This window comes from Haliaeetus albicilla, chromosome 6 (genome assembly GCF_947461875.1).
Source record: "Haliaeetus albicilla chromosome 6, bHalAlb1.1, whole genome shotgun sequence".
Classification (NCBI taxonomy): Eukaryota; Metazoa; Chordata; class Aves; order Accipitriformes; family Accipitridae; genus Haliaeetus; species Haliaeetus albicilla.
In genome coordinates, this window is record NC_091488.1 from 14,810,751 (window position 1) to 14,836,560 (window position 25,810).

The 25,810-nt window shown below is 40.8% G+C and overlaps 1 protein-coding gene across 4 annotated transcripts; it reads left to right on the plus strand.

The window, feature by feature from the left end:
* Nucleotides 1-2,536: 2,536 nt before the first annotated feature.
* On the plus strand, nt 2,537-25,730 carry VPS26C (VPS26 endosomal protein sorting factor C). Of its 4 annotated transcripts, XM_069785138.1 has the most exons (9): nt 2,593-2,706; nt 7,747-7,900; nt 10,210-10,353; nt 11,635-11,784; nt 15,109-15,189; nt 17,222-17,296; nt 22,886-23,036; nt 23,387-23,539; nt 25,205-25,730. In XM_069785138.1, exons 2-9 carry the CDS (start codon nt 7,898-7,900, stop codon nt 25,285-25,287), a joined length of 840 nt encoding a protein of 279 aa, XP_069641239.1. In that variant the 5' UTR covers nt 2,593-2,706; nt 7,747-7,897; the 3' UTR covers nt 25,288-25,730. The 4 variants fall into 4 exon arrangements, with proteins under 4 accessions (XP_069641238.1, XP_069641239.1, XP_069641241.1 ...); XM_069785137.1 differs by lacking the exon at nt 7,747-7,900 and having other exon boundaries at nt 2,537-2,706; XM_069785140.1 differs by lacking the exons at nt 2,593-2,706; nt 7,747-7,900 and adding an exon at nt 9,116-9,352.
* Nucleotides 25,731-25,810: the final 80 nt, after the last annotated feature.

Sequence of the window (25,810 nt, forward strand, 5' to 3'; positions counted from 1 at the left end):
GTGTTGCTAGGCAGATGGGCAGCTACAGCTTGTACCAACAGGAGCTTTTTCTGGACATGAGACTTCAGTTCCTAGAAATGAGTAACTGAAGTACCTTTTAAAAAGTTTCCTGAGAATAAGAAACACTTGATTTGTGAAAGTGATGGCAGAAAAATCTACATACTCAGAAGACAACTATACTGTCTAGGCTAATATTTTTTCTTTCAAGTTCTCCTTTGTTGGGGTAAAAAATAAAAAAAAAAAAATCCCTCTTTACCTGCCTCACAGGAACTAATGACAGTAACTAGCTGTATGAGACATGGTACTAATATTCAGTAATCAAAGTTAAATGCTCCTTTCTCTTTACACTGACCACTTTCATTCTCTCTTCTCTGAAACAAACTCTGCAGAATGTGGAATGACTTAGATCTCTCACTTTTCCCAAAACAAAAGACGGTCCTAATTAGAAGAGCGTGCACTGTTTTTTTTGCCAAGCTTTCTGTAACCACTCAAGCAAGACAGGGGCACAGTGATGAGGTGGTCTTCAGTACTGAAGCGTGTGTAGGGGTGAGGAGGAACAGGACAGAACCATGTTCTCGGCTTCATATAGCCGACAGGACCGAATGCAAACTTGGAGCGCTGCAGACTGCTTCATGTAAGCTGTGAGCACTTCCCTCCTGTCACTTCTAGAGCCCCTTCATGCTCAGGAATGGTCTCTCTGCATGCTGTTGCTTGGGCATGGTACTCCCACCACTGATAGGGGCTGTATTTTTTTTTTTTTAAACTAAGTGAAGCTGAATAAAATGTATCTTTAGATTGCTACTTCTAAATACCAGTCCTTAAAAAATGCAGTTATTTATACTAGGCAATAAAACTAAAATGCAGAGAACTTTAGAGTCCTCGAAAGGTTTATTAATTCTCTGATTTCTTTTAGATGCATTTGCATTACCTGCTTTCACAGAGAACAGTAATAAAATGCTAGAAGACTAGCCTTCAAGCTCCGGTCAAGAGAACCAGCTCTAGCAATCAGGCTTCGAAGATCTATAATGCCACCAATGAACAGTTCCCTGAGTGTCTGTCTTGGGCCATCCTAAGACCTCATGGAAGACAGCACTCCACAGCCAAATTTGCCTTCACCCTTCAGCTGGGCACTTTATGCACATTTGTGACAGCAGAGCCAGCTTACAGCAGCTACGCAGTCCACTTCCAGATTTTTTTTCTTAAGGCTTTCAGTTTTTTTGATTGCTAGTAGTCAAAACCCAGAAATCTATCACAATCCCCTGCTCCCCCAGCAAGCTAGAGTTTTAAGAGTGAATTAAACAACTCCCACCTTTTAAAATGAGGCAAGAACGGTGCTGCTAGGCTCCGAAGCTGGCTTGTGCTTGTAACATCTCAATGAAATGGCTGCCCTCACATTTTAACGCAGAAAGAATAATGACTTCAGAAAAGCATTAAAATTCATAACTAGAGTCATGGTTTATAGATTTCCTCTGGGACTTGAGATACTGCTGACTGACAATTTCTGGTCCCACTGAAATCACAGGAATTATATATCCATGATCCACCTCTGTAAGAGACTGAAGCGTTTCTCTCAGCGCTAAAACATGACCATACACATTAGCTGTTCACCTGCAACGTTTTCCAGACCAGCTATTGCTTCACTTCAGGTTTTTAAGGCAGATTTTGGCACTGTGTACTTTACAAAGCATTACCTTCTTAAACTGATGAAACAAGTTGCAGACAACTGAGAGAACAGAGGCTGGAATGTATTTTGAAATTCAATATGCTGAATCATCTGTGTAATTATAACAGAGACAAATTCAGTCCTCACATACGTAGGTCCTTACGACCGCCAGGCGTACGCAAGACTAATCCCCTTCGGTCTAGCCAGAGGCATAAATTTAAAGACCGCGAAGCCTTTCCTTATCGCCCATTGTTAATGCGCGAGTTAGAAGGCGGCCCACGGGCGCTACCACGGCACGGGAGCGGCGGGGCCGCGGGCGGGGCGCCCCGCAGTCCGACACCGACACGGACACGGACATCGGCCGCCGTTACGGGTGCGCCTGACCGGGCAGTCTCTCCCACACCGCCGCCCGCCCGACTACGCCGGGCCGGGCCGCGTCCGGCCCGCCCCGCCAACGGACAGCACGCGCCGCTCCCGGGCCAACGGCCGCGCACGCGCCGCGCCCCTTCCCCCGAGCTCGACCGTTACGGCTGAGCCGCTCTGCGCATGCTCCGCCGCCCGGCGGGCACCGCCCACGGGTCCCAGCGGGCCAGGCGGCGGCGGCGCCCCCGCCCGCAGCGGGCCCCGCCGGCCCTCCGAGCACGCCGGGAGCTGTAGTCCCCGGGGCGTGTCGCCTCACCCGCTTCTCGGCTCCACCCGCCTTTCCGCCCCCGCGGCGGCGGAGAGGCGCCGGCATGCCCGGCGGGAAGCGCCCCCTCCCCCCGCCCCGTTGCCGTGACTACCAGGAAGCGGGCGGAGCCGACCGGGAAGCGGAGTCACCAGCTGAGAAATGACGCCGCTGGAGACCCGGATGTTCACGGGACCGGACCGGGCCCCGCCCTGCCGGCGGAAGCGGCTGGCTGAGGAAGGCCTCCCTCCTCTGAGGGGGGCGGGTCACGTGGGGGCGCGCCGCCACGTGACAGCGCACGGCGGCGGCGGCGGCGGCGATGGGCACCGCGCTGGACATCAAGATCAAGCGGGCCAACAAGGTCTACCGCTGCGGGGTGAGTGCGGGCCCCGGCCCCGCCCGCCAGCCGCCGCAACCGCCGCCGTTGCTGCGGGCCCCCGGGTCGGCTTCGAGGCCGTCCGCCCGTCCTGGCCTCTGGCTTTCCGCTGGGACTCGCACGGCGGTGCCGGGAGCGCGCCGGCCTGCCGTGAGGCGGCGGGGCGCTTCCTCGGAAGGCGGAGGAATTGGCCCTCTGCCGCCTCCCCCGCTGGCGTGACGGCGCCCCGCTTCGCGCCGCTCCTCGCCGCGGTGGTGGGGCTGCGGCGGCGGGGCTGGCGGGCTGCCGCTGCCCGTCGCGCAGGGGGGCAGCTCTCTGCCCCTGCTCAGGGCTTTCCCTCTCCACCACCTCTCCCTCCCCCCTGCCGAGGACGCCGCGGGTTCCCGCTGGCCTCCTCTGCCGAAGCCCCTGGGATTCAGGCCCGCTTCTTGTCCTTCCCTTTCCCCCAGCCAGCGGGAGTACCGCTGACCTGCCTCTGGGGAGGGCGGCAGGGCTTCGGGGGGGGGGGAGGAAGGAAGAAGGAACGAGGCCCCCTGAGACACGACAGCGTGGAGTTCACCTGTGGGGTAGTGTCGCTTCAGCTGTGCACGCTCGTGTGTTACAGCAGGACTGATGCTGTCATACCGTATGCGGGTGCGGCCACTTGCTCTTGGAGAGTCTTGTCCCGTTTCTACGCTCTGCGAGAAACCTGAAAGTGTCTTAAGATGTCGTTTGTACCCACCAGGAGATTTCCTTGGGCAGGAGCAGATCTAAAGGGTTTTTTTCACTGGGCAGGACTCTGATTTCTTAACTTTTTTTCACTGACGTCGTTGTTGATAGTGATAGAGTGATTGTGCATCCTTCAGGTTTTGCAGCTACTTGAAAAAAATGCTGTGACTTTTTCCATTGTTGAAGACTTCAAGCGCAGTTAGGAAAAAAAAAGTAAAAATCACCTGGCTCATGTTTTCGAGATTTAGTTTCATCACTTTGTCTAGAAATATTGTATTGTTTAAGCAGAACTTTTCAGGTCTTTTTTTTTTCTTTTGCTATCCAGCTACACACTTGCATTATAAAAATCTAAAAATCCTTTTCACACACAGCTTTCCCATAGTTTGGCTGTTACAGTGTATAAAGCATGTATCAATTTATTGAATGTTTTTAATGCTGGAAAACTGCTTTAAATGGATTTGAATGGAAGGGTGTACAGCATCTGTTCTGCAATTGTCAAATCATCTAGAGAATAACTATCACAAAGCTAAATTATCAGTTTGTGAACAACACATCCCTTTAGGAATGGTGTTGTAGTGGTAAAGACTACTTTCTGTATCTTGCTTTCACATTGTTTTGTTAATGCACGTCATTAGAAGGATCCAAGTTATTTATTTCAGCATCATAATGTTGTGCCCATTTTCTGTTTCTTCACTTGGCTTGCTTTATATCACTCTGAATGGGATTTTTATTTTTTTTAATACATGAAAGGGATATTTCTTCTGTCTTTAAGCTGAAATTAAATAAGGTATTTATGGTTCATAAATCTGTCAGTATTGTTTGTTTGCTTCCGCTTTAACTCCGTGTGGAAAGGTTTATAATTTTAGTTCATTAACTAGGCCTGAAATTTGGAGGTCTGAGTGATGTGAAAACACAGTGATGAAAGAGCTGTATACTAGAAGTTCAACATGAATTTTTAATAGAAATTTCATAGGCACAGAAAAGAATTACAAATCTCTCTTTAATTAGGCATGGAATATATGCAGGTTTGTGGGGTTTTTTTTAGAAGTTTACTGATTGTTGTATACTTTGGTGACGTTAGCTATGCTAATAATACCTTTGATCTATGGCAACTTTCATCCCAAAATATGCTTGCATCAATGCTACTTGAAAATGAAGGGATTCCTTTAGTAAAGACACTAGTTCAGCCCAGTATATATGTCTAGCTATCCATTTGAAGGCAATAGGGATACTGTGGCTAGATTCGATCTTTTGCTTTCTGAACTATTTAAAGCTGCCTTTGCATATGGAAGAAGGTGATGTCTAAATTATGCACTGGCATAATAGTCTTGTTGTTATGCCTATTACATTATAATAGCACAAAAAATTACTAAAACGTTACTGAGCTTTCGAAGTGATAATTTGCCCAAGACCATGATTAATCCAGCGTTAACTCCACAATGCCACTCGCCTCCCTAGCCATTTAATTTCTGCCACCTTTCTTGTGCTGACAGGATTGGCTATGCAGTAAGCCAGATCAGGGAAATGGATAATATTTGGTTGATGCGACACTCAAGAAAAGTAACTAAGAATAATTTTAGAATCTATCTGTTCCATCATGGTCATCCTTTTTTGTTTTTCTTATGAATGTCTTCTCAAGTAGAGTAGAACAGACAATATTTAACAATCAGTATCAGAATGGTCTTGTGCTGGATGGCCTACAGAAGAGAGATTAGACATAATTGGATGAACGAAATAAAGTGGGGTGGCTGAAGAAGAGTCTTAAAAGATCTCAGCCTGTGATTTTAGGTGACAATAGACCAAAGAACTGGTAATGGCAATGGCTGCTGATTCTTCCATTCAAGCTCTGGTTTTGTACCTCTTGAGAGTGCAAAGTCTGGGTGCAATATTCAGGGATTTTTAGCAATCGGCATCCCTCGATCTGTTGCATGTATGTCAGCCAGAATCTTTACAACTGTTGAGTGTGTTTGCTGTGCATCACATTCCCCCCAAGAGGGAAGGGATGAGGGGAAACAAATAAAGGAGACGCCAATATTTAATAAGTAACTGTTCTGAGAATCTCTTAATGGTAAATTCCATACTAAATAAAGCCCTGAAGGTGCAGGAGTTTATATTAAAAACTTCTAGGGAAGAACTCTGAAAGCTAACAAACTTACCTTTAATTTTATTGAAGAACTGAATTTGAGTCGTTAGGGGAAGATATTGTTGAAAGTACATATGAGAAGGCTGGTGAGTGGAAAAGATAAGGGTGTGTCTAAAGTAAATAGCTGACCAGGAAAATTAAGGCTGAAAAACTTTTTTGCTTTTTGTAAGGTCAGAGTGATATATATGTTTCATTATAGGCTTTCCCCATCAGGCCAAGATCTTTAAAATTTCTCTTTGGTGCTGAAATATCATATAACAGAACCTTCAAATACTGTTCCCTGTTGTTTTGGGTTGGGTCAGACTACTTCTCATTCTGGTACGGTGACCTTGGTTATACTAAATCCAGCTCAATTCAAGCATTTTTTCATTGTTGCGAAGCAATCTCCTATGGCAAGTGGAAGTTACTTCACTTCCTAAAACTTTCTTTAGTTCTAGGTAGTTGAGTAGGCAGCTGTTTTGTTCTTTTTAGTTGTTCTTTGCTTCTGCATTGACTGTTCTTTTTTAATTGGGAGAAATTAGACACAAAATTTGTAAAATAGTCATGCATCATGCAAGCCTGATACTGTGTTCCTGCTTTTAAAAAGGAAGTTGGTTAAAATAACATGCTGTGATAAACAGTAAGCAATTTCTGTATTCATTAGTTATAATCATCAGAAACTGGAGGAACTAAGCAAACAAAGACCTTTATTTTGTCCAGACTTCAATTTGAGAAAAGCTGGTTTAAACAGATTACTTTAAGTTGTTTGTAAAAAAACAAGTTGGCCACTTCTTGGACCAAGAGAGTAGTAGCACTGCTAAAAAAAATAAAATTGATAGGGGATTTAAGAACAAAAAGGCAATAAAATGGATCCTAATAGCATGTCCTATAATAGCAAAATAAGGCTTATTGCAGCAAAATTGTGTTTAAGTTCCTAGGAACAGAAGATCTGTGTTTGGGAGACTTTTTTTTTTTCTTTTTTCTTTTCTTTAATTGGATGAAGAATTCTTGAGCCATTGAGGCTCATTTAATAAACTCTGGAATGCTAGAAGAATGAAGGGACAGGCACAACTAATGATGTGTTTTATTTAGAAAACCTAAACAGGATGACTGGAGTAACTGTGACAGTTAGCCTGAGATTGATAATTAAAAGAATTCTAGGCTGAAAGGCCTGAAAAATGCATTATACAAAGAAAGGTGCCATAGTTAACATTGGCCAAGACTTTTAATGACAAGGGAGTCCAAAATATACGTAAGTCAGAATTTCCCCATAAGGAGGCCTTTTTCTAAAAAAGCAAACTCATTAGTAAATCTGAGCATGAGGTTTTAAAGCATCTAATGACTGGTTAGTTGGGTCTAGCAGACTTTTTCTATTGCATGTGGTCAGTTTCTTTCTAAATAATCAGAATACTTAGTTAAGATTTGCAGGTGGCTTGCATAGAGGAATAGATGTTGAAGAAAATGATCAGGAATATTTACTAAATGTGACTTACGTGAACTTAATGTGAATTTTTAAATTGCCAAATGTTTGCCCTTTGTCCTGAAAGTGAATGTCTGTAATGTGGAAAGTGGAATCTAAAAGGAACCTAAGGCGTCTTGTTGGTAACCAACTGACCATGGACTTCCGTTCTACTAAAATAAGGAAAAGCTTAATCCATAGATGTAGAGTAGATATCAAATGGAACTAGAGAAATGTTGCGCATTTCCGTATGGCATTAGGTATGATGTCCTTTGCTGTTGTTAACACCTCAAAGTGTGATGACAGATTTCAAGTGGTCTTGAAAACCTGCTTTGAGGTTTGTTTGTTATTTTTTCAAAGCTACCTTGCATTTGGGGGGAAAAAAAAAAAGGCTAATTTTTCTTATCTGGGATGCTGTCAAGTGATTAGATACAATCTGAAAATACATAATATCTAGGTAAAATTATTTTTCTGGCTCCTGAATGTAGGAAACAAACCTGACAGTGTAAACGGTCAGGTTGGAATTAGTATATATTTTAACACTAAAAGTAATTTTTTCCAACAATTTATGGGATGGTATATTGGGTACTTTGATCCTTCCAGTCTTTACATAAAGTTTATAGATACTGAATAGCTGTCTATTTCAGTCAGAAGTCTAGATGTGACTTAGGACTCTCAAGAAGAGGTTCTGTGATGTGTGTTATGTACCATTTCATGTTATTGATTGAAGATCATTCCAAATTCTCCTCAGCCAGACTTGCGTAACTCTGCTCCACAGCTAGAGAAACGAGGGATTGTGCTGCTGGATCAGATGAAGTAGGAGTTCATCTTAGTTGTGATCTTGAAAGTGACTGAAACTTTGAAAGTGTCAGTCTTCCTGGCAGTTTCATGTGTGTATCTGAATGGTAAGGAACTGACAACAGAAAGCTAAAAGGCTTGTTTGGGATCATTAACCTGGGACAGTCTTCTCACAAGAATATTTTGTTTGCAGTTTAACATATGTACCTTGCTTCTCCGTCTGTTTCACATAATACACTGGCCTTCCTGTGCATGGATACTCTGTTTAGATTAATAATTCTCTGTAGAACTCTATTAGCTTAGTTCTGCCTTGCCAAGAGGAGCTCTTAGAAAGGGAGAAGGTAAAAAGTGAGTAAGAGCAACTAATTGTAAGTTACTACGTAGTACTGTGTACTACTACTGTAGTTCGTGGAGATTAATTCCAGTGGTGACTTTCTCTACGCCTTTAGTTTTGTGGTGTTAAAGGTAAATGAACCCGTTTTGATATGGACTGAAAACAATACTAGTTTAGTATGAAGTGATGCCACGTAACTTTAACAAATGGTACATGTTTGCAAATGTTTTGCAAAAGTAAAGTTTTCTCATAAATTGTGTGCTAACTGTAAGGATTAGAACATCTTGGTATGCATATGTTCTTTGATTTACTTTTTAGAAGGACAAGTATACTGACACCTTTCTTTTTAGAGGGGACCCTCGTTTTACACAAAAAAGGACAAAGTAGCTCTTCTCCAGAAGAGACATAGCTGACTTCCTGCCACACATCAAACAGAAATATAATCTGATTGCATATAAACAGTTTAAGAAAATATTACAGCATCTTTTTCATGATACTTCCCTTCCCCCACACTAGTGACCTTTAAAAGTTTTTGTTAGAAAGTGGTTTTGAGGTGTTTTTTCATTTCTTAAAAGACATTGAATGTTATAAGAAAAATTAATATTTAACTTCAAGTAATTCTTCTCCTTTCTGCCCCAAATACATACACCCTTATCGCGTGAAAGTATGTAGGCAATAGCTCTGGAATAAGTTGTTGCTGTGTGGTGGGAGACTGTTCTCATTTATTAAAGCAGTTTGTATGTTCAGGATTGTCCTTGCTTCTTATAGTTCAGCTGTACTCATTTTTCAAAGCAATAACCTAATTGCTTGTACTAATTAAAGCCTGTTAGCAAAGCAGTACAGTATTTAGGTCAGCTTTTCTTCACTGTCCTTTTGTGCTTGTGCCTCCTGTTCCTGGCATTTCCCAATTGCTGCAGGTCCTCTTTTCAGACTTGCAGTGTGTCAGCCTTCGTTGTGATGCTTGATGTTCTACTGCTGTCCTGTTCTGCTTTAAACTGCCTGACCCATTTTCTATATTGTCATCCTGTACCACTAGTAAAGACAAAAGGCTGGCAAAATTCAAATAGCGTCTGTCAGAGATGTACATAACTAGACTGGTTTTAACTGGCTGAGTGTAGAGTGGGCAGTCTGAATTAATCCTTTGGTTGGAGTGATCTGTAGTTTGGTGTCTAGTTTGCAAGCCTGGTGAAGGTGCAAAGAGCATTACCATCGAGCAGAAGAGAAGGTTAGCCCCAAGAAACTTTATTCACGTTCTCAAATCACTTGCTGCTATTTCCAGATGTATATGAATGTTTGACGTGGAGCTCTGGATTGGAGTGGATTCTCTGTTGTAGGAGAGGGGAAGGATAAACTATGGGGTATGTAAAATGAACTGTGTATTGCTCTCCTGCAGCTAATCTTTTTTCAGTGTTAGAATTTCTAAGTTGGTACTTCCAAGATGCAGTGTTCTTGTGCAAATACAGTTTTGTAGACAAAACATTCTTAATGGGGTAAGTGATGCATCTCTTGAGTCATACAACTTGTGCCTTTGATTCATATACACTATTTCCCAGGTAGCATGGAATTTGCTTGTGTAGCAGAACAACTGTTTATTTATTTAAAATATATTCCACTCCACTCTTGAGGTGAGTCTTATCCTCAGCTTGGCCATCGCTTTTACAGTTGTGCCTTCTCTTCCATCTCCCATGGCTGACTGTCTCACTCTTCATAGAAAAATTCCTCCTGGGATTTCATTCTAACATGTGAAATGGAACTTGTCTGATACCAAGTGACCTGTTAGTTGTTTGTGAGGATATTTTTCATCTTCCTGGAGGGGAAGATCTTGAAACTTTGGAAGGAGATTGAAGCTCAGATTAGTACTTCTGCAAGGAGGAGGAGAATATTTTTAAAGAAAACAAACTAGAAGTACAAAGGTCTCTTCCTCACATTGCTTTCATTATCAGTATTTGTCTTTTCTGACAAGGTTAGACTGTTCTTTGGGAACAGTTTTCTTGAGTTTGAAAATCAGCATGCTGTCTGAGTAACAGCTGTAGAAGAAATTTATTTAAACAAATGTTTTCATGTTGTCTTTTTTCCTATTAGGAAGTTCTTTCTGGAGTCGTGGTCATAACAAGTAAGGACACAGTCCAGCACCAGGGTATTTCGTTAACAATGGAAGGGTCAGTAAATCTGCAGCTTAGTGCCAAAAGTGTGGGTGTGTTCGAAGCTTTCTATAACTCTGTCAAGGTAAGACCTGCGCACACGAATATTTTTAGCACAAAACCTCTGTCTCTTTTCTCAACTCTTTCCTTAATGGCTTTCAGGTAGTTGTAGCACTTCATGGTATGTAAATGACAGAAAGCAGAGAAATGCTCAGCATTATCTAGTGATTTATGATGACATTTTGGGGGAGGATCTTGCACTGATTGGAGAGTTTTCTTTAGGGCTGAAATACAGTAACATAAATAGTATGATTATTGGACAATGCATTGAAGGACCATGATTTAAAGAAAAATAATAAGGTGGGGTTTTGGGGTTTTTTTTGTAAGTGACTGGGTTTAATTGGACTTTTGTGCCAGATCAGTTACTATCACAATAGTTTCTGCGAAGACCATTGAGGTTGTGTGTTGCTAGGCATGGTACAGGACCTGCACAGATTTTCTGTGGAGTTTGAGGCTGTACAGAGACTGTTTGACTGCGGAGCTCCTGGAAGGCCTGTGTACTGCTCTCCAGGTTTGGAAGTGTGCGGTTTGGAATCTAGCAGGGCAAGTTATCTCAGGCTCCATACAAATGTGGCTGTACTGATTGAAGCAAGGCTGGCTCTATCTAGAGGCAGTATAGCTACATTTGCAAAACAGTTTGCTTAAGTTAGGATAGCCTCGGTGCAGGGCCTTTTAAGGTCTTCAATTATATCATAGTTAATTTGTTTACAGTATGAATAATCTGCCCATGAATGATTGAAAAACAGAAAAAAACAAGTAGAAGCAATAGATTTTCTTATTCCTGTCTAGTAGAGGGAAAATGATAGTAAAACTCCAGAGAGAAAAGAAGTGTAATCTTCAGGCAGGCTTCCCCAGTCGAATCATAGTTAACCATTGTTCCAGTGAGAGACTAGCCCTAAATATAGATCTTTAGGGTGGGAAAGGGCTAGGAGGAAGGTAGGAGAGAATGGCTAACTGCTCAACTAGGACACACACTTGTTGATTCCTGCTGCTACTTTTAAGGGTTATAGTTTAGAAAATGGAACTCTGCTTTCCAAAGCACTTGAGGCTTTGCTGTTTAGCTTTCTAAATATGTTTGGTCATTAGTATGATACAACTATAAAATAGATCACAAATTGTTTTCTTGAGGAAAGCATTCTTAGTATTTCTCTTCATTGTAAGACTGGAGAGCTGTGTGTCATGAAGAAATAGCTGAGTTTCTGGAAATTCAGGAAGTCTGTTAGAGTTTAGTGGATGGTGTTGGTTCTTGAAATGATGGGGCTGTCACTCTGCTTCAACCTAAACCTCTTAATATTTATCTTTGCAGCCTATTCAAATTATTAACAGCACTATTGAAATGGTAAAACCAGGGAAACTTCCCAGCGGCAAGACAGAAATTCCATTTGAATTTCCATTGCATATGAAGGGGAACAAAGTTCTGTATGAGACATATCATGGTGTCTTTGTTAACATTCAGGTAAGGCAGTCATATCTGTAAAGAAAATCTGAAATTTTGTTATCTGTTATTCTAAAGCATCTCTTATTCCATGGAAGCAGAGGATAAAGTTTTATGATAAAGTTTTCTTTTCATAGTGCAACATGTTTTCTTTTCTCAACTTGAAGAATGAGCAGAAAGTTAGAGATCCTTTGAAGTAAGTAGCTTTTAAGCTTCCCTATATTAATATAGCATTCTTCTGGTTTGTACTGTATTTTCTAGATATGACTTAAGTTTAAAAATCATGGTACATGTTAACCTTTTCAGTACTAGTTCGTAGGTAGTTTCTAGTTGCCTTTTTCAGTTCCAGTTTCTAGGAGTCAACACTTTCCACAGGTGATAACACTTCTTAAATGTGGCGAAGGAACCATCCTGAGATCTCGGAATCCCATCAATATAATGTTGCTTTTAAAAAATTGTTGTGATGTCTGTTCCCTTTTCTTTTCCAGCAAGTTTGATTTTTTTCATTGGAAATAGTTGATGGTAATGAAACTGATCAGATGCAACATGGGATGTACAAGAGATAATTAAAAGCATACTGGAAAGAGGGGCTTTGGGTTGAGAAAGGATAAAAAGTATTTGCCGCACTTGTTAAATCTTGCACAGTTATCTTACAGGGTGATGTTTTCATCTAGTTGCACTTACTGTTTTGTAGATAATCTATATAGTAGTACACGCCCAGATACAAGTGTGTGTACTGTTAACCTAGTACCAGTGAGACTTTGTTAGCATAGTAGACAACTAATTACTGCTAATAATACTTAAATATTTAAAAATTAAGTGTACTGACTTACCAGACCCATTTGAAGACACGGGGATAAGTCCTGTGTGAACAAAGCTATGTAGTGTTCAGAGCCTGTTTTCCTGCACTGATTTGTGAGAAGTGTCCTCTTAACGAGAGGAAGTCTTTCTATCGCTGTTTCAGGCCTTCCATATGGAGTATGGAAGTAAATCTTTAAAGAATGATGGCATAAACAGAACAGTAACAAGATGTCTTGCCTGAAATACCTTGTCAGTTCTACTGTAACATATATCTGATCCTTCCTTATGTTGTAGACAACTACATCCATTCCCTTCATGAAAAAAGACTGCACCACAGTGTCCTTTCATTCAAAAGAAATATGGCTGAGTAATTTCATAATGGAGACTCAAGCCAAAGTGTTGAGAGCTTATAGCATCTTCAAAAATATGAATTGTTTGCTTTCCTGTGGAGATGAGTGGTAACGTTTCCTGCCCAAATCTGTATGTACTACGTGCTTGTAACAATATTGTGGAAACACAATTTTGAAATTTGACCTTTTTCGGTTAAAAATTGTTTTAGCATAGGTGGGTTCATTTGTTTGGGGTTTTGGGTTTTTTTGAAGGAAAGTCTTCTTCAGCCATCTCTTGAATATATTGTGTTAGACAATGCTTTTTCTTACTGAGGAGTGTTTTTTTGTTTGGGTTGGTTTTTTTCTTAAAGGACGTTGAAGGAGCCACTAAATGCGAAAATTTTCAGACCAGTGCTGATAAAGAATCACTGGGTTATAAAAGCTCTCCCCCACCCCCTACCTGTGGCTCACTGATGAGAGTATTGGATTTGATGACAAAGTATAAAACTTAGCTATTTAGTTGAACTGAAAGTCTTATTTTACAGTCTGGGATTTAAAAAAACCCTAACAAACAAACCAAAAACCCACAAAAAAACCCCCACCTACTAGCCTATGAGAAGTAACTAAAAGAAAAATTCCCTTCTTTTTTGTCTACATTCAGATGTTATTTTAAGTACTTCCCATATCTTTTTTCAGTCTTGGCTTTCTTCCTAATGTAACATCTGTTGTTTGTGGTAGGTATGTCAAAAATGGTGCAAAACTGGTTGAGTTGCTTTCCGTAATCCAGATAACTTGCCAATGATCAATATCAGTTGTTTTAAGGTATACTTTAATGGTGAATATTTGTTTTGTTTTGTCATTCCCTCTCATCTACATAGCTTCTCTTTAGAAGCTGGGGATAAAATGTAATGAAAAGGTTAATCATTAGATTTCAGCCAACCTTTGAGAGTCCTGCTCTCCTGAAGAGGAAAATGTAGTGCTGAGGTGCTGTTTAAGAAACACTTCCTAGACCTCTGTCCAAGTCTTGTGCAGTTTAAAAGCAAGCCTCTCTTTCTTGATCTAGGTATTAGTGTGTTAGCTGGGGGTTCAGTATCAAGATTCAAGTCTCTGTTCTCGTGCAGAGACTTTCTAATTAGACACTGATGGGGAGGCTGTGGGCCAAATTGCAAGGCCTGTGTGGTCCTGTTGCCTCATTGCACTGTGTTCCCTGGTCTGAGCGAAGTGTGGTGCAGTGATAGAAGGTTTGCTCAACAGTGATCAACTTCAATGGAAACCGTAGTCTGTGATGGGGAAAGGGATATGCTCCCCAGTCTTGTTCTTCCATGCACGTTCAGGTTATGTGCAGAGAGACACCATGAACTAGAAGTTACGAAGCTGAGTCCCTAGTCTGTGCACCTGTTTTTGCCAATTCCTCATTGGTAAAGAAGGAATTAAAACAAAAACAAACAAACCAAAAAAACCCCACCCCAACAAATTCCCTGTCTTGTGAGGACATTGAAAGGCTATGATGCTGAAGTGTATGATTACTCTGATAACCAAGGTCATATTATTTTTCAGTCACTGGTTTATTGCTCCATTTTTAGGGGAGAAAGGGCAGGAAATAGCAGCAAATTTTTGAACGGTGAACAGCAAAATCAACCTTTTTGCCTGACTTTACAGCATGCTGCTGCTTTTAAGTTCAGCTATATGGTTAAAGACAGTTCCCCATTAAATATGCGTATAACTGTTACTACTATTAAATTCAGTCTTAAAACAAATTTAAAATTAGAGGGGCTGTGAATATATCCTATTGATAATCACTTATCCAAAGTATGGTGAAAAGCAATACCATAATCACTCTTAACTGAATGAAATTTGGATGCTGAAGCCATACAAGAATACTATTCTCCGTCAGTGAATTAGTCCCTCAATCTCATAGGTCGTTACATAACACAGAAGATATGGAAAGCATTTGCAAATGACTTTGGGGCTGTAAACACAAAGAAAAATCAGGTTTCATTTGGGAGCATCCAAATTCATTGTACACCTCTTATCTCCTTCCCCTCTCCCCATCACTGGTATGTATGTTGCCTACTAATCCGTTCTAAATGATGCCTTAAATATTAATAACAGTAACATTCTGCACATAGGCAATAAAAAGATGAAAAGTTGAGAGAGAGAAAGGAAATCTTAACTAAGGTTCTCTTCTTTTTCTCTGCCATCCTATTCTTGCCAGTATACCCTACGGTGTGATATGCGACGTTCTCTGCTGGCAAAAGACCTAACTAAGACTTGTGAATTCATTGTCCACTCACTGGTAAGTGTGGTTTGTATTAAGTATACAAAGTGAGACTTCTTTTTTTTTTTTTTTTTCCCCACTTTAACTGAAGTTTGGCAGTCAGGCTAGAAAACCAAGTAAAACTATGTAATTTGTAATAGCAACACACAGGATATGTATGAGTAAAGGAAGCTAGCCTCAAAACAAAAATATTCAGAAGACCTAGGGTGTCAGTTGCTTCTGATTAGAATAACATATCTCTTTGTACTATTTTCTTTAAATGAAAGGAGGATTTTGATTATAAGATGTTTTTATACTGCACTGAGTTTACTCTCTTATTCATCCTTTCAGTTCCAAAACAATCGTGTGGTTAGATAAATATGGCATTCTTCTAAACACTTGTTTCAGATTATCTGAGCATTTCTTAGCCAAAGGTTCTGGGCACCCACAATGCCTGTCCTAGAAATGGGAGTTCATGGTGAAAAGAAAACACCTGATTTCTGTTCTTCAGATGACTAATTATGATTTAGAGCCCTGACTCTAAGTATCAAAACTGGGCCTCCATCAAGTTGGAAATAAGAAGCTTGTCAGCTCATCACCTTTGCTGTTAAGTAAGTCCATGGTTGGCAATATGCTAAGATAACTAGGTTAACAAATATCCATATCCTGCGGTTAGCAACATGGAGACAGCCTTTCTCCTGCGGAGACATCATTGTGGGATGAGATTTGACTGTCTTACAAGAAATGCTTTGCTGCTTGTTATTTGAAGTTCTTAGATTGTTTTTTAGTTTATATTGACTTGTACTGATGTCCAGAGCATCTGATGTCAGTACAGACTGTGCTGGCCTAATTAAGTATCTCTTTTTCCACCCATAACTTGCTAGAACATACTGTTTGTATCATTCCTTTGAACTCTAACAGGACAGTAAAATATTAGACTCTTTTGTCTTACTTATGAATAATGGTGGAAATATGTTATTTTAGTTCTATAGTACCTTTTCTAAAGATTTAGCTAGGTGGTATAAAGAACTCCTGTTGGTAAAAATTTCATTATTTTCTAAAATATATTATGCTATGTTTTATTGGTCCATTATTACATTATAAGTAAGCCACACTTGTCAAAATAGTGAACAAATTACATATTACGCAGTTTCCTGGTTTTATTTCTTGTTCCCACTACAGCACTCCGTAGATCACAAGTCAGTAAATCATGAATCTCTCAGTCAGGGTGAATTAATGAGGGTTTACTGAACATATAATTCTCACTGTCAGTGCTCAACGTACCATTTCCCTTAACCTTATTCTTTGCCAGAATTTGTCACTTATGGGAAAATGCAGTCAATCTTTTGCTCACATCTTCCATCTTGCCGTTGGGCAGCAGAAGTTATTTTGAATTCTTAGGTAGTGAGGGTAGATCCTAACTAAGAGTTCAAGTTAAGCCCATTGGTGGTGGTGTGCTCTGCCAACTCCGAGTTACATAGAATTGGGTCTCTCATAATTGATGCTGTGCTGGCCACTTACTCTAAATATGTAGGGAAAAGGCAGTGCACCTCACTGAGATAAGGATGGAGAGAGGTTGGTGAATGGTAAGTGAAGCTTGCCTTCCTGATGCAGAGTACAGGTTGCCATCTTAGCAGGTGTCAGGGCCCATTCAGCCACTTACTTGTGGTGCTTGCTTGTTTTTGTTTGCTGCCTTTTTTTTTTTCTTTTCTTTTTTCTTTTTTTTTTTTTTTTTCAGTGTAGGTAGAGCTTATGCCAAAAACTGACAAATGGAGATCTTGTGGTTTACTGCAGTGGCAAACACAAAGTAACCAAACATTGACACAGTTCTGTTTCTACAATTCAGATTTGTGATGTATTGTGACTTGTATTTAGACAGTATCGTAATGTTATTTAATGACAAAGGCAGGAAATCTCAGGGTTTTTATTACATAGATGCATACTTTCAGTATGAAGACAGTCCTGAAAACTAACATGTGCAACAGTTGCTTGACTTTGTTGTCTTTTTTAATATTCTCTGTGTGTGTTTTGTAAATCATAGTTTACAGTTTAACTCTTTCATTACTTGTAGTCACAGAAAGGGAAGCTGATGCCAAGCCCAGTAGACTTCACAATTACTCCTGAAACTTTGCAAAATGTTAAAGAGGTAAGGGTTTTCTTCTTACTTTATTTTAAATGTAATCTTTGTGTGATTGAATGAAAACAAGAGGAATGATAAAATGCTGCCCTGCAGATAATCAACCCTTTTTTTCCCCCTTTTCTCCTTTTTTGCTTTTGTAAGCAATAAAGTGATTCTGCCTGATCTCTTGTGATAGTGGTGACTAATGTAAGGTGGAACTTTGTTCAGTAATGGTTGAACTTTTTTATTATTTTTCTGAGTAAAAGATGGCAGTGAGGTAAGGGAAAACATTCTGTACCATGTGTAGCCAAGATCCTTTAAAAATGTGTATTTTGATCCTTGGTTATGCCTTTTTTTACATCCCATGTGGCTTTGGGAAGCCTGTATGAACAGTAGTAGCTGTCTTGGCCATTTAGCTTTCTGAACACTGGTTTCTGTTTGTCCACCGAAACCTGTGTTCTGTTTTTCCAGGTTTTCCTGTTGTGTTCTTTTTGTTAATAAGACTACTTTCCTGCTTTATGTCTCCCTTCTGCATCCCCAACTTGTCTTCTATTGTTCTTGGTCCCAGACTTCTGAATTTAGACCTGCTCTTCCACTTGTTTCTCAAAGCAGACCTCCTTAATCAGCTGTTTGGTTGGTTCATGCTATTGTTGACCTTATTCCACATATTCTGTGAATCATTGTGGTTGGAAGGGACTTCTGGAGATTGGTAAGTTCAGTCCCTGTGCTCAGAGCAGAGTCATCTAGAGCAGGTTGCTCAGGGCTACGTGTAGTCAAGTTTTCAACGTTTCGAAGGATGGAGACTTGCTACCACTTGGCAATGTTACAGTGTTTGACCACTCTCACAGGCTTAATAAATAAATAAATTAAAAGTAATTTCCTTTATTTTGATTTGTTCCCATAGCCCCTTGTCCTTTCACTAGATACTAGTATCTGAGGAGTCTGACTCCATCTTCTTTACTCCTTCCCATCAGGTATTTATACATATTGATAAGATCCCCCTGAGCCTTCTGTTCTGCAGGGTGAACAATCCCAGGTGTCAGCCTCTTCTTGTAAGTCATGTGCTCTTAACCATCTTCAGCAAAGGCTGGACTTGCTCCAAGTCTGTGTTTCTTGTACTGGGAAGTCCTGAATTGGACACACTATCCCCAGTTTTGTCTCACCAGTGTTGAAGAGATGGGAAGGATCGCCTCCCTCAACCTGTTGGCAACATTTTCTAATGCAGCTCAGGATGCTGTAGGTCCATTTGTCCAGCCTATTGAGGTCCCTGTGAAAGGGCAGCACAACTATCTGGTTCACCAACCACTCCTTCCAATTTTGTATTATCTGCAGACTTGCTGGGGATGCACTCTGTCCCACCATCCAAGCCATCGTTGAAGATGTGAAATAATACTGGTTCCAGTATTGACCCCAGTCACCGGTGTACACCACTAGTGACTGGCCTTCAGCTGGACTTTGTGCTACTGATCACAGACCTTTGAGTCCAGCAGTTCAGGCTGTTCTCAGTCCACCTCAGCATCTAATCTGTACATCTAGTCTGTGCTCCATCAGTTTGTCAGTAAGGTTGTTAGGGAAAACAGTATCAAAAACAGTGCTGAAGCCAACATAAACAGTATCCACTGCTCTCCGCTTGTCCACCAAGCTAGTCATTTCATCATAGGCAGCTATCAGGTTGGTTAAGCATGATTTTGTTTTCATAAATCCATGCTGACTTCTTCCAATTACTTTCTTGTCCTTTATGTGTTTGGAAATGGCTTCCAGGGTTATTTGCTCCACTGCTTTCCCAGGGACTGAAGCAAGACTGATGAGCCTGTAGTTACTCAGATCTTCCTAACTGAAGATAAGAGTGATGTTTACTATCTTCCATTCCTCAGGAACCTTCTTTGTTCATGACAGCCTTTCAAAGATAATCAAGATTGGCCTCACGGTGACATGGGTCAGCTTCCTCAGCACTTGTGGATGTGTCCCATTAGGTCCCGCGGACTTGAGTATACATCCAGTACTTGACTGTACATCCAGTCTGTTTAAATGTTCTCTAACCTGCTCCTCCTCTAGCAAAGATAACTCTTCCTTGCTCCAGACTTTCCCTGTGGTTGGAGGGGCCTGGGATTCCTCAAGGCAAATCTTATCAGTAAAGTCTGAGGCAGAGAAGACATTAAGTACCTCTGTCTTTTTCATGTCTTTTGTCACTAGGTCCCCTGCGATATTCAGTAGCAGGCTGACATTCACCCTCGTTTTCCTTTTGCAGCTGGTAGACTCATAGATTGCCCCTATTTGTTGCCTTTCATGTCTCTTGATTTAACTCCAGGTGGGCTTTGGCTTTCCCAAAACCATCCCTGCACACTCGGATAGTGTTATGTTCCTCCTGGGTCACCTGACCCTACTTTCATCTTTTGTATACTTCCTTTTTATGATTTTATCAGTAGCATCTTGTTCATCCATGCAGGTCTCTTCCTACCTTTGCTTGACTTCTTGCATGTTGGAACAGACCATTCCTGAGCGTGGAGGTGATCCTAGAAAACTAACCAGCTCTCATGGCTGAATTCTAAATCCAGCTGAGTTAGAGGATGAGCAGGTTGTGTCCAGCAGCCTCTCGTGTCTCTGGAGACTGCTGCACACTGAAAGCATATGTTTTTCCAAATATACGTATCCTGGTTTCAGCTGGGATAGAGTTAATTTTCTTCCTAGTAACTGGTACAGTGTGTTTTGGATTTAGTGTGAGAATAATGTTGGTAACACGTTGATGTTTTAATTGTTGCTAAGTAGTGCTTATCCGAAGTTAAGGATTTTTCAGTTTCCCATGGTCTGCCAGCAAGCAGGTGCACAAGAAGCTGGGAGGGAGCATGGGCAGGACAGCTGACCTGAACTATCCAAAGGGGATATTCCATACCATAGGACGTCATGCCCAGTATATGAACTGGGGAGAGTTGGCTGGGAGAGGCTGATCACTGCTTGGGCATTGGTCAGCGGGTGGTGAGCAATTGCATTGTGCATCACTTGTCTTTTCTGGGGTCTAATTTGTCTCTTCTTGTTATATTCCCTTTCATTACAGTTATTATTGTTATTATTTTATTTTATTTTAGTTATTAAATTGTTCTTATCTCAACCCATGAGTCTTACTTTTCCCCCCCTGATTCTCTCCCCCATCCCACTGGGAGCGGGGAGGAGTAAGCGAGTGGCTGCTTGGTGCTTAGTTGCTGGCTGGGGTTAAACCATGACAATGAGGATATAGTAACTATTCTTGGTGGTAAAATTACTTTTGAGACTACTGCTAAATACTAAGCTCTCAGCAGTCTGCTCTTCTTATGAACCACGTTTCCGTATAAATTATTTTCTGTTTCTTCTTTCTCTTCTGTATCTTGATACTCTACTCATTGGCTCAGCAAAGACTCAGTGGTGTACATCTTGAGAAAGTCCTGTCCATTAAAAGCTATTTCTTAAGTTTAGTAGCAGACCCTGTGTCTTTCTCTATTTCAAGTACATATCCACAAAAGTAGGATCTAAAATTTCTGACATCTCTGATCGAGCAGATCTTGGTATTTAATTGTGGAGCTCTCTAAAGAATGGTATTGAACGTATATGGTAGCACAAGCAGTGGCTTTTTTATTTTTATTCTTTTAATTTTTTTTTTTATTCCTCTCCCTGTCTCAGAAGAATGTATGGGTCTGAAGTGACTACCTGGTGGACAGGTAGAAAAAGTCACTGCTCTGGTATATTTAAAATATTAAAATTTTAATTCTCTGCTTATGTGGAGATTGTGACTGAACTATAATTTCTAGTAGACTCATAGAAAACCGATTAGGAGGTTTGCAGTAGCCAAGCAAAGCACAAAGAGGTTAGATGAAAAACCACAATAGATGTGCTTGTATGTTCTTGATTCTCATTTTGGGGGGAGGATTATGAAATAGAGTGTAAATTATAGGTCCTAGGAGAGAAGACCTAGCTAGGATTAAAATATGAAGAGTACTGACAAGAGTAGTAAGGTTCTAGGGGAAATAGACCTTTAAAAAAAGAAGTCTTGTAGACTAGGATTGAGGAAAATGGCCTCAAGTTCTTGTTCCACAAGTTCCTTTTATCTCTGTCTCTTAGGTTCCTGACCACTGTACTTTGGGGATAGCTATATGATGTCTCTGCGAAGCATGGAAGTTCGTGTTTACTAATAGTGGTGATGAGAAGAACCTGGAAAGGATCATACAATAAAAAAACATTTTACTAATGCATTATTAGGAGTCAGTATTTCATAGGGTGGTTTTGTTAGGGATGTAACTTCTGTTATTTAAGCTAGAAAATGCCTAAGTGAGGTCACGTTTACTAAACATATGAAAATTCCTCTCTCTTTATTTCCCCCAAAGATTTGTTTGGAGTGGAACAGCTAAATTCTGCAGAGGTGTTGGGTATCTGAGTGAAACAGTTTAAATAATAGCTGAGGAGAACTTTTCTGCCATTGCTACTGGCAGCCAGGACTAAGAAGCAAAACAAACAGATTGGGAGCAAAAGTTTGTGACGAGAGTTGGTTTGGAAGAAGGGAAAAATCAGTTACATGGGCAAGGAAATCCAAAGCCACAAGCAAGTATGAACAGATGGTTGGAAGGTAGGGGCTAACATCAAAGATGTCAATAACAAAAAATTAAGGAGGGAGAGAAGAATAAGGCTTGCAAAAGAAGGGGAAGGTTAGAGCAGGTTGCTTAAAGAGTTTGAAGAAAGTTGGATGGTGAAGATATGAGCTGAAGATGTGGGTAGAAAACTTGACTGTTTCAGTATGCCTCCTGCCAGAACTTGAAATGTAACTGGAGCTTCTGGCATATGAGTTCTTCTGCTGGCAGAGAGTATCTGTGATGCCTGCTGGCCTGAAAAAGGAGAGGGCAGGGGGAGCAAAACCCCCGCTTTGGTCTTTTATGGAAACTGATTTACAGACTGTCATCCTTAATCAGCTATTCTTACTGCTCCTTCCTTAAAAAGTAGGAAACATGCCTGCTGTTAAGAAAATTTTAAAAGTGTGATCCTGTATTCAAATTAAGCTCTTTATTAATTGTTCTTAATCAGTGTCTTGGTACATAAGCAGTATGCTACATCTTGCATTAAATGAAGATTTTTAAATGCCTGTCTTCCCTCCCAATAGTGGCCATGAGAGAGAAACTTAAGAAGGTGGGAAACTCACTGAAATGATAGACTATATTGTAATCCATAACAAAATGGGACCAGAATGCAGTTCTGTAGAGCACTACCAGCTGATTTAACTTGACCATCCTGTTAGTTCCTGCCAGCCTGCCTCCTTCACCATGTGGTTCCCAGCTTCTGGGTTAACTGTATTAGCCAAGTTTTGCCAGTTCATCCCAGGAAAAGTGCTCCCATGGATGGAATGAGTAGGTGGGATGTATGTCAGGGGGGAGGGTAGCAAGAGATATCTTAATGCATCTGCATAAGGATGCATATTTAAAAGAGTTACATTATTTATTTGAGGCACTTCTGAACTTCTGAGTTCTTAACCTGGCAACTTTTGGGGATTTCCTGTATACTTTGATAACTGTCTTTCTGTAAGGTATTTTTTTCTTAGTCTGCTCTTATAGCTGTGTCTTTTTTTTTTTTTCTTTTTTTTTTCCTCCCCAACCTTTTCAGAGAGCTTCACTTCCAAAATTTCTCATCAGAGGTCATCTCAGTTCTACAAACTGTATCATTACACAGCCACTAACAGGGGAGCTGGTAGTGGAGAATGCGGAGGCTGCAGTCAAAAGTATTGAGCTGCAGTTAGTACGTGTGGAAACCTGTGGTAAGTTCTCTGTAAACGGAATGCGTGTAGACTGCAGTAATTAGTACTTGCACACTTTCAGCTTAAATGTGAAAGATTGTCAAAAGCCATGCAGTTAAAAAGACTTGCAAAAAATTGGTCTGCACTTCAGGTGGAACAGTCCAAACATTAATTTAAATAATGTCTATGATCTTTAACTCAGAGTGCTAAGGTGAAAACTTGCAGGTCAAAGGGTAAAATGTTTTGCCCACACATACACCCCCCCCCCCCCCCGCCCCCAACCCCCATGTATCTTTGTTTTAAATTTTGGCCACTACCTTCTCTTCTCCTTCCCTTCCCCTCCTCTCCCTCTGAATTCCCGTTTTCACCAGGGTGCGCAGAAGGTTATGCCAGAGATGCCACAGAGATACAGAATATTCAGATTGCTGATGGGGATGTCTGCCGGGGCCTACCAATTCCTATATACATGGTGTTTCCCAGGTTGTTCACCTGCCCTACCCTGGAAACGACGAACTTCAAAGTTGGTGAGTGTGTAGGACTTTATGCTGTGTTGGTGTCTTTCATCTGAGAGAAGTTTCTAGTTTCACTTTAGCTTCTGGCAGGTAATGGGCTGAATTGCTGTCAGCACTGCAAGAAGAACCAAGGGCATCATCCGTCCATCTCCTTGTAGAGTTTTCCTGAACAGGATTGCAGTCTGCTGTATTTCATACAGATTGGGAAAATACAGCCCAAATACTTGTAACTAAAAACAGTTGTGCAACTATTAAGCTACTTCTGACTAGTAGAATTACATGGTAAAGGGAGAGGAGAAGCAGTGTAATGGCAGGTAACTGTTTTTCTGCCCAAAAAATTATGTGTGATTAAACATTTGAGTAGTAGTCCAAGAATACAATGCCAAGATGATCCCTTTCTTCTTTTCATCACCAGGGAGAACCCCTCTTTCCATTCCCTCTCCTTTTTGTTTCTCATTCTCCTGCTGTACGGAGTCAGAAGTAGTGAGTTTAGGCTGTATGTGACTTTGTTTTTCTTGATCTACACCAGCTGCTGCTTCTTGCTTATTGCTGCCAAAATCCAACATTTTCCTTAAACACCTGAAATTTAGGATTTTCCTCACTGGTTCAAATAATTACTGCAAAAATTCTTTTTGCTAGCCTGTTTTTCTTTCCTTCATCCTGCTGCAATCTGTTGGGGATTTTTAGTTTTGTTTTTTGTTTGTTTGTTTGGTTTTTAATTTTATTGTTATCAGATTGAAGCTACAACTCCCTGCCTTTAGGATCCTTCCCAACTGACGTCCCTCCTACTTTTCTGCTGTGTATCTTGGGCAAATGTGGACAGCTAGTTTTTTCAGCTTTGCCCACCTGTTTATCTGTTCCCCCAAAAGCATCTTTGCACCTGATGTGTACAGTGGTTTTCCCCAAAATAATATTCCTGTCTACTTTTTGCCATTTCTAGCTATTGAATAGTAATTCACAGTGACAAATGGCTACTGTTAGTGTAGTAGCTGCTTTTACTTATAAGAACAGTCTTAATATAGTTAGGAAGATTCTAAAATAGGACAATTATTTTTGGTTTATTTTGATGTCTGGTTCTCTTCATTTATTAACTCTACCTGACTTCATGTTCTGTCTCCATTTAGGATCAATTATAGATCTGATACTGATTTTGGTTTTAAACAACGCAATATAATATCTAAAGAGTAGATTTTATTTTAAATTTTTTTTTTTTTAGAGCTTGCAGGTATATCGTATGTTGGTGTTTAATTTCATAAGGCCATATATAATGCAGGATTCTAAGGCTATGTTACGTGCTGACAGCAGGGGAGGAGTCTGTTCCCCAACTCTCCCACTTACATACTTGTAAACAACACGTATTGGTGTGAGGCATCTTTCCCCAAACATTTTAATCTTAGATGTCTGAACTGTGCCTGTTGTCCAGAAGACTATGTGTCAGTTTCTCAGAGATACCGAAATGAATCCAGAGGAATGGCAAAGACAGAACGAGCCAAGGTTCTCTAGGAAGGGTCCATGGTCTGGGATGCCTGTGGTGAGGTTCTGCCTGGAATACCATGTTCATCCCTGCCACAGGAAGGTCCTGTGAAGTGCTGTGTCTGAGAGAAGGGAGTGCCTGCCTCTCACCCTACTGCTACTGCTCAGATTTATATGGAACTTTTTTTCCCCCCCCCCTTCCAGAGTTTGAAGTCAACATTGTTGTCCTTCTGCACGATGATCATCTCATCACAGAGAACTTCCCGCTGAAGCTCTGCAGGATGTAAATAGCCAGAGGAGAAGCACTTTAGGATTTACTGAGAAAGGACAAAATTCTTCAGAGGCAAAGTGAAATTTTATCCATGTCTTATTTTAACTGAAAACACATCACTTACTTTCTTCTCCCTGCTGGTAGTTTTGTGCTTTCAGTTCTCTAAATCTTGTAAGACTTTGCCTGCCTTGCGATAGCCTACATGCCAGCCAGCCAGCTTTGTCAGGGAATCGTTCTGACTTCAACAACCATGTTTTCCCCAATTTTTTTCAAACAAATCCTGAAGGAATTCTCCTCATTTTGTTTTGTAATACTTGTTCCAAATTCCTTTAAAGACCTCTTAAACCTCTTAAGTCTGGTTATACATGGTGTATATATACTGGGGGCAGGGTGGGGGACTTGTCATATAATACTGAATAGTGTCTTTCAGGTATAATAAATGGTGCTACAACAATGCAAGGTGGTGGTGTGGGATGAATATTGCAAGATGAATGTGAAATAACATCAAGTGTATTTTGGTCAAATGGGGAATATGAGTT

Excerpts from the sequence above, each read along its gene's own strand:
- VPS26C (XM_069785137.1), top strand. The coding sequence starts at position 2,650 with ATGGGCACCGCGCTGGACATCAAGATCAAGCGGGCCAACAAGGTCTAC. Across the intron at positions 23,037-23,386 it reads AGTACGTGTGGAAACCTGTG|GGTGCGCAGAAGGTTATGCC; the intron begins GTAAGTTCTCTG and ends CGTTTTCACCAG. Across the intron at positions 23,540-25,204 it reads AACGACGAACTTCAAAGTTG|AGTTTGAAGTCAACATTGTT; the intron begins GTGAGTGTGTAG and ends CCCCCCTTCCAG.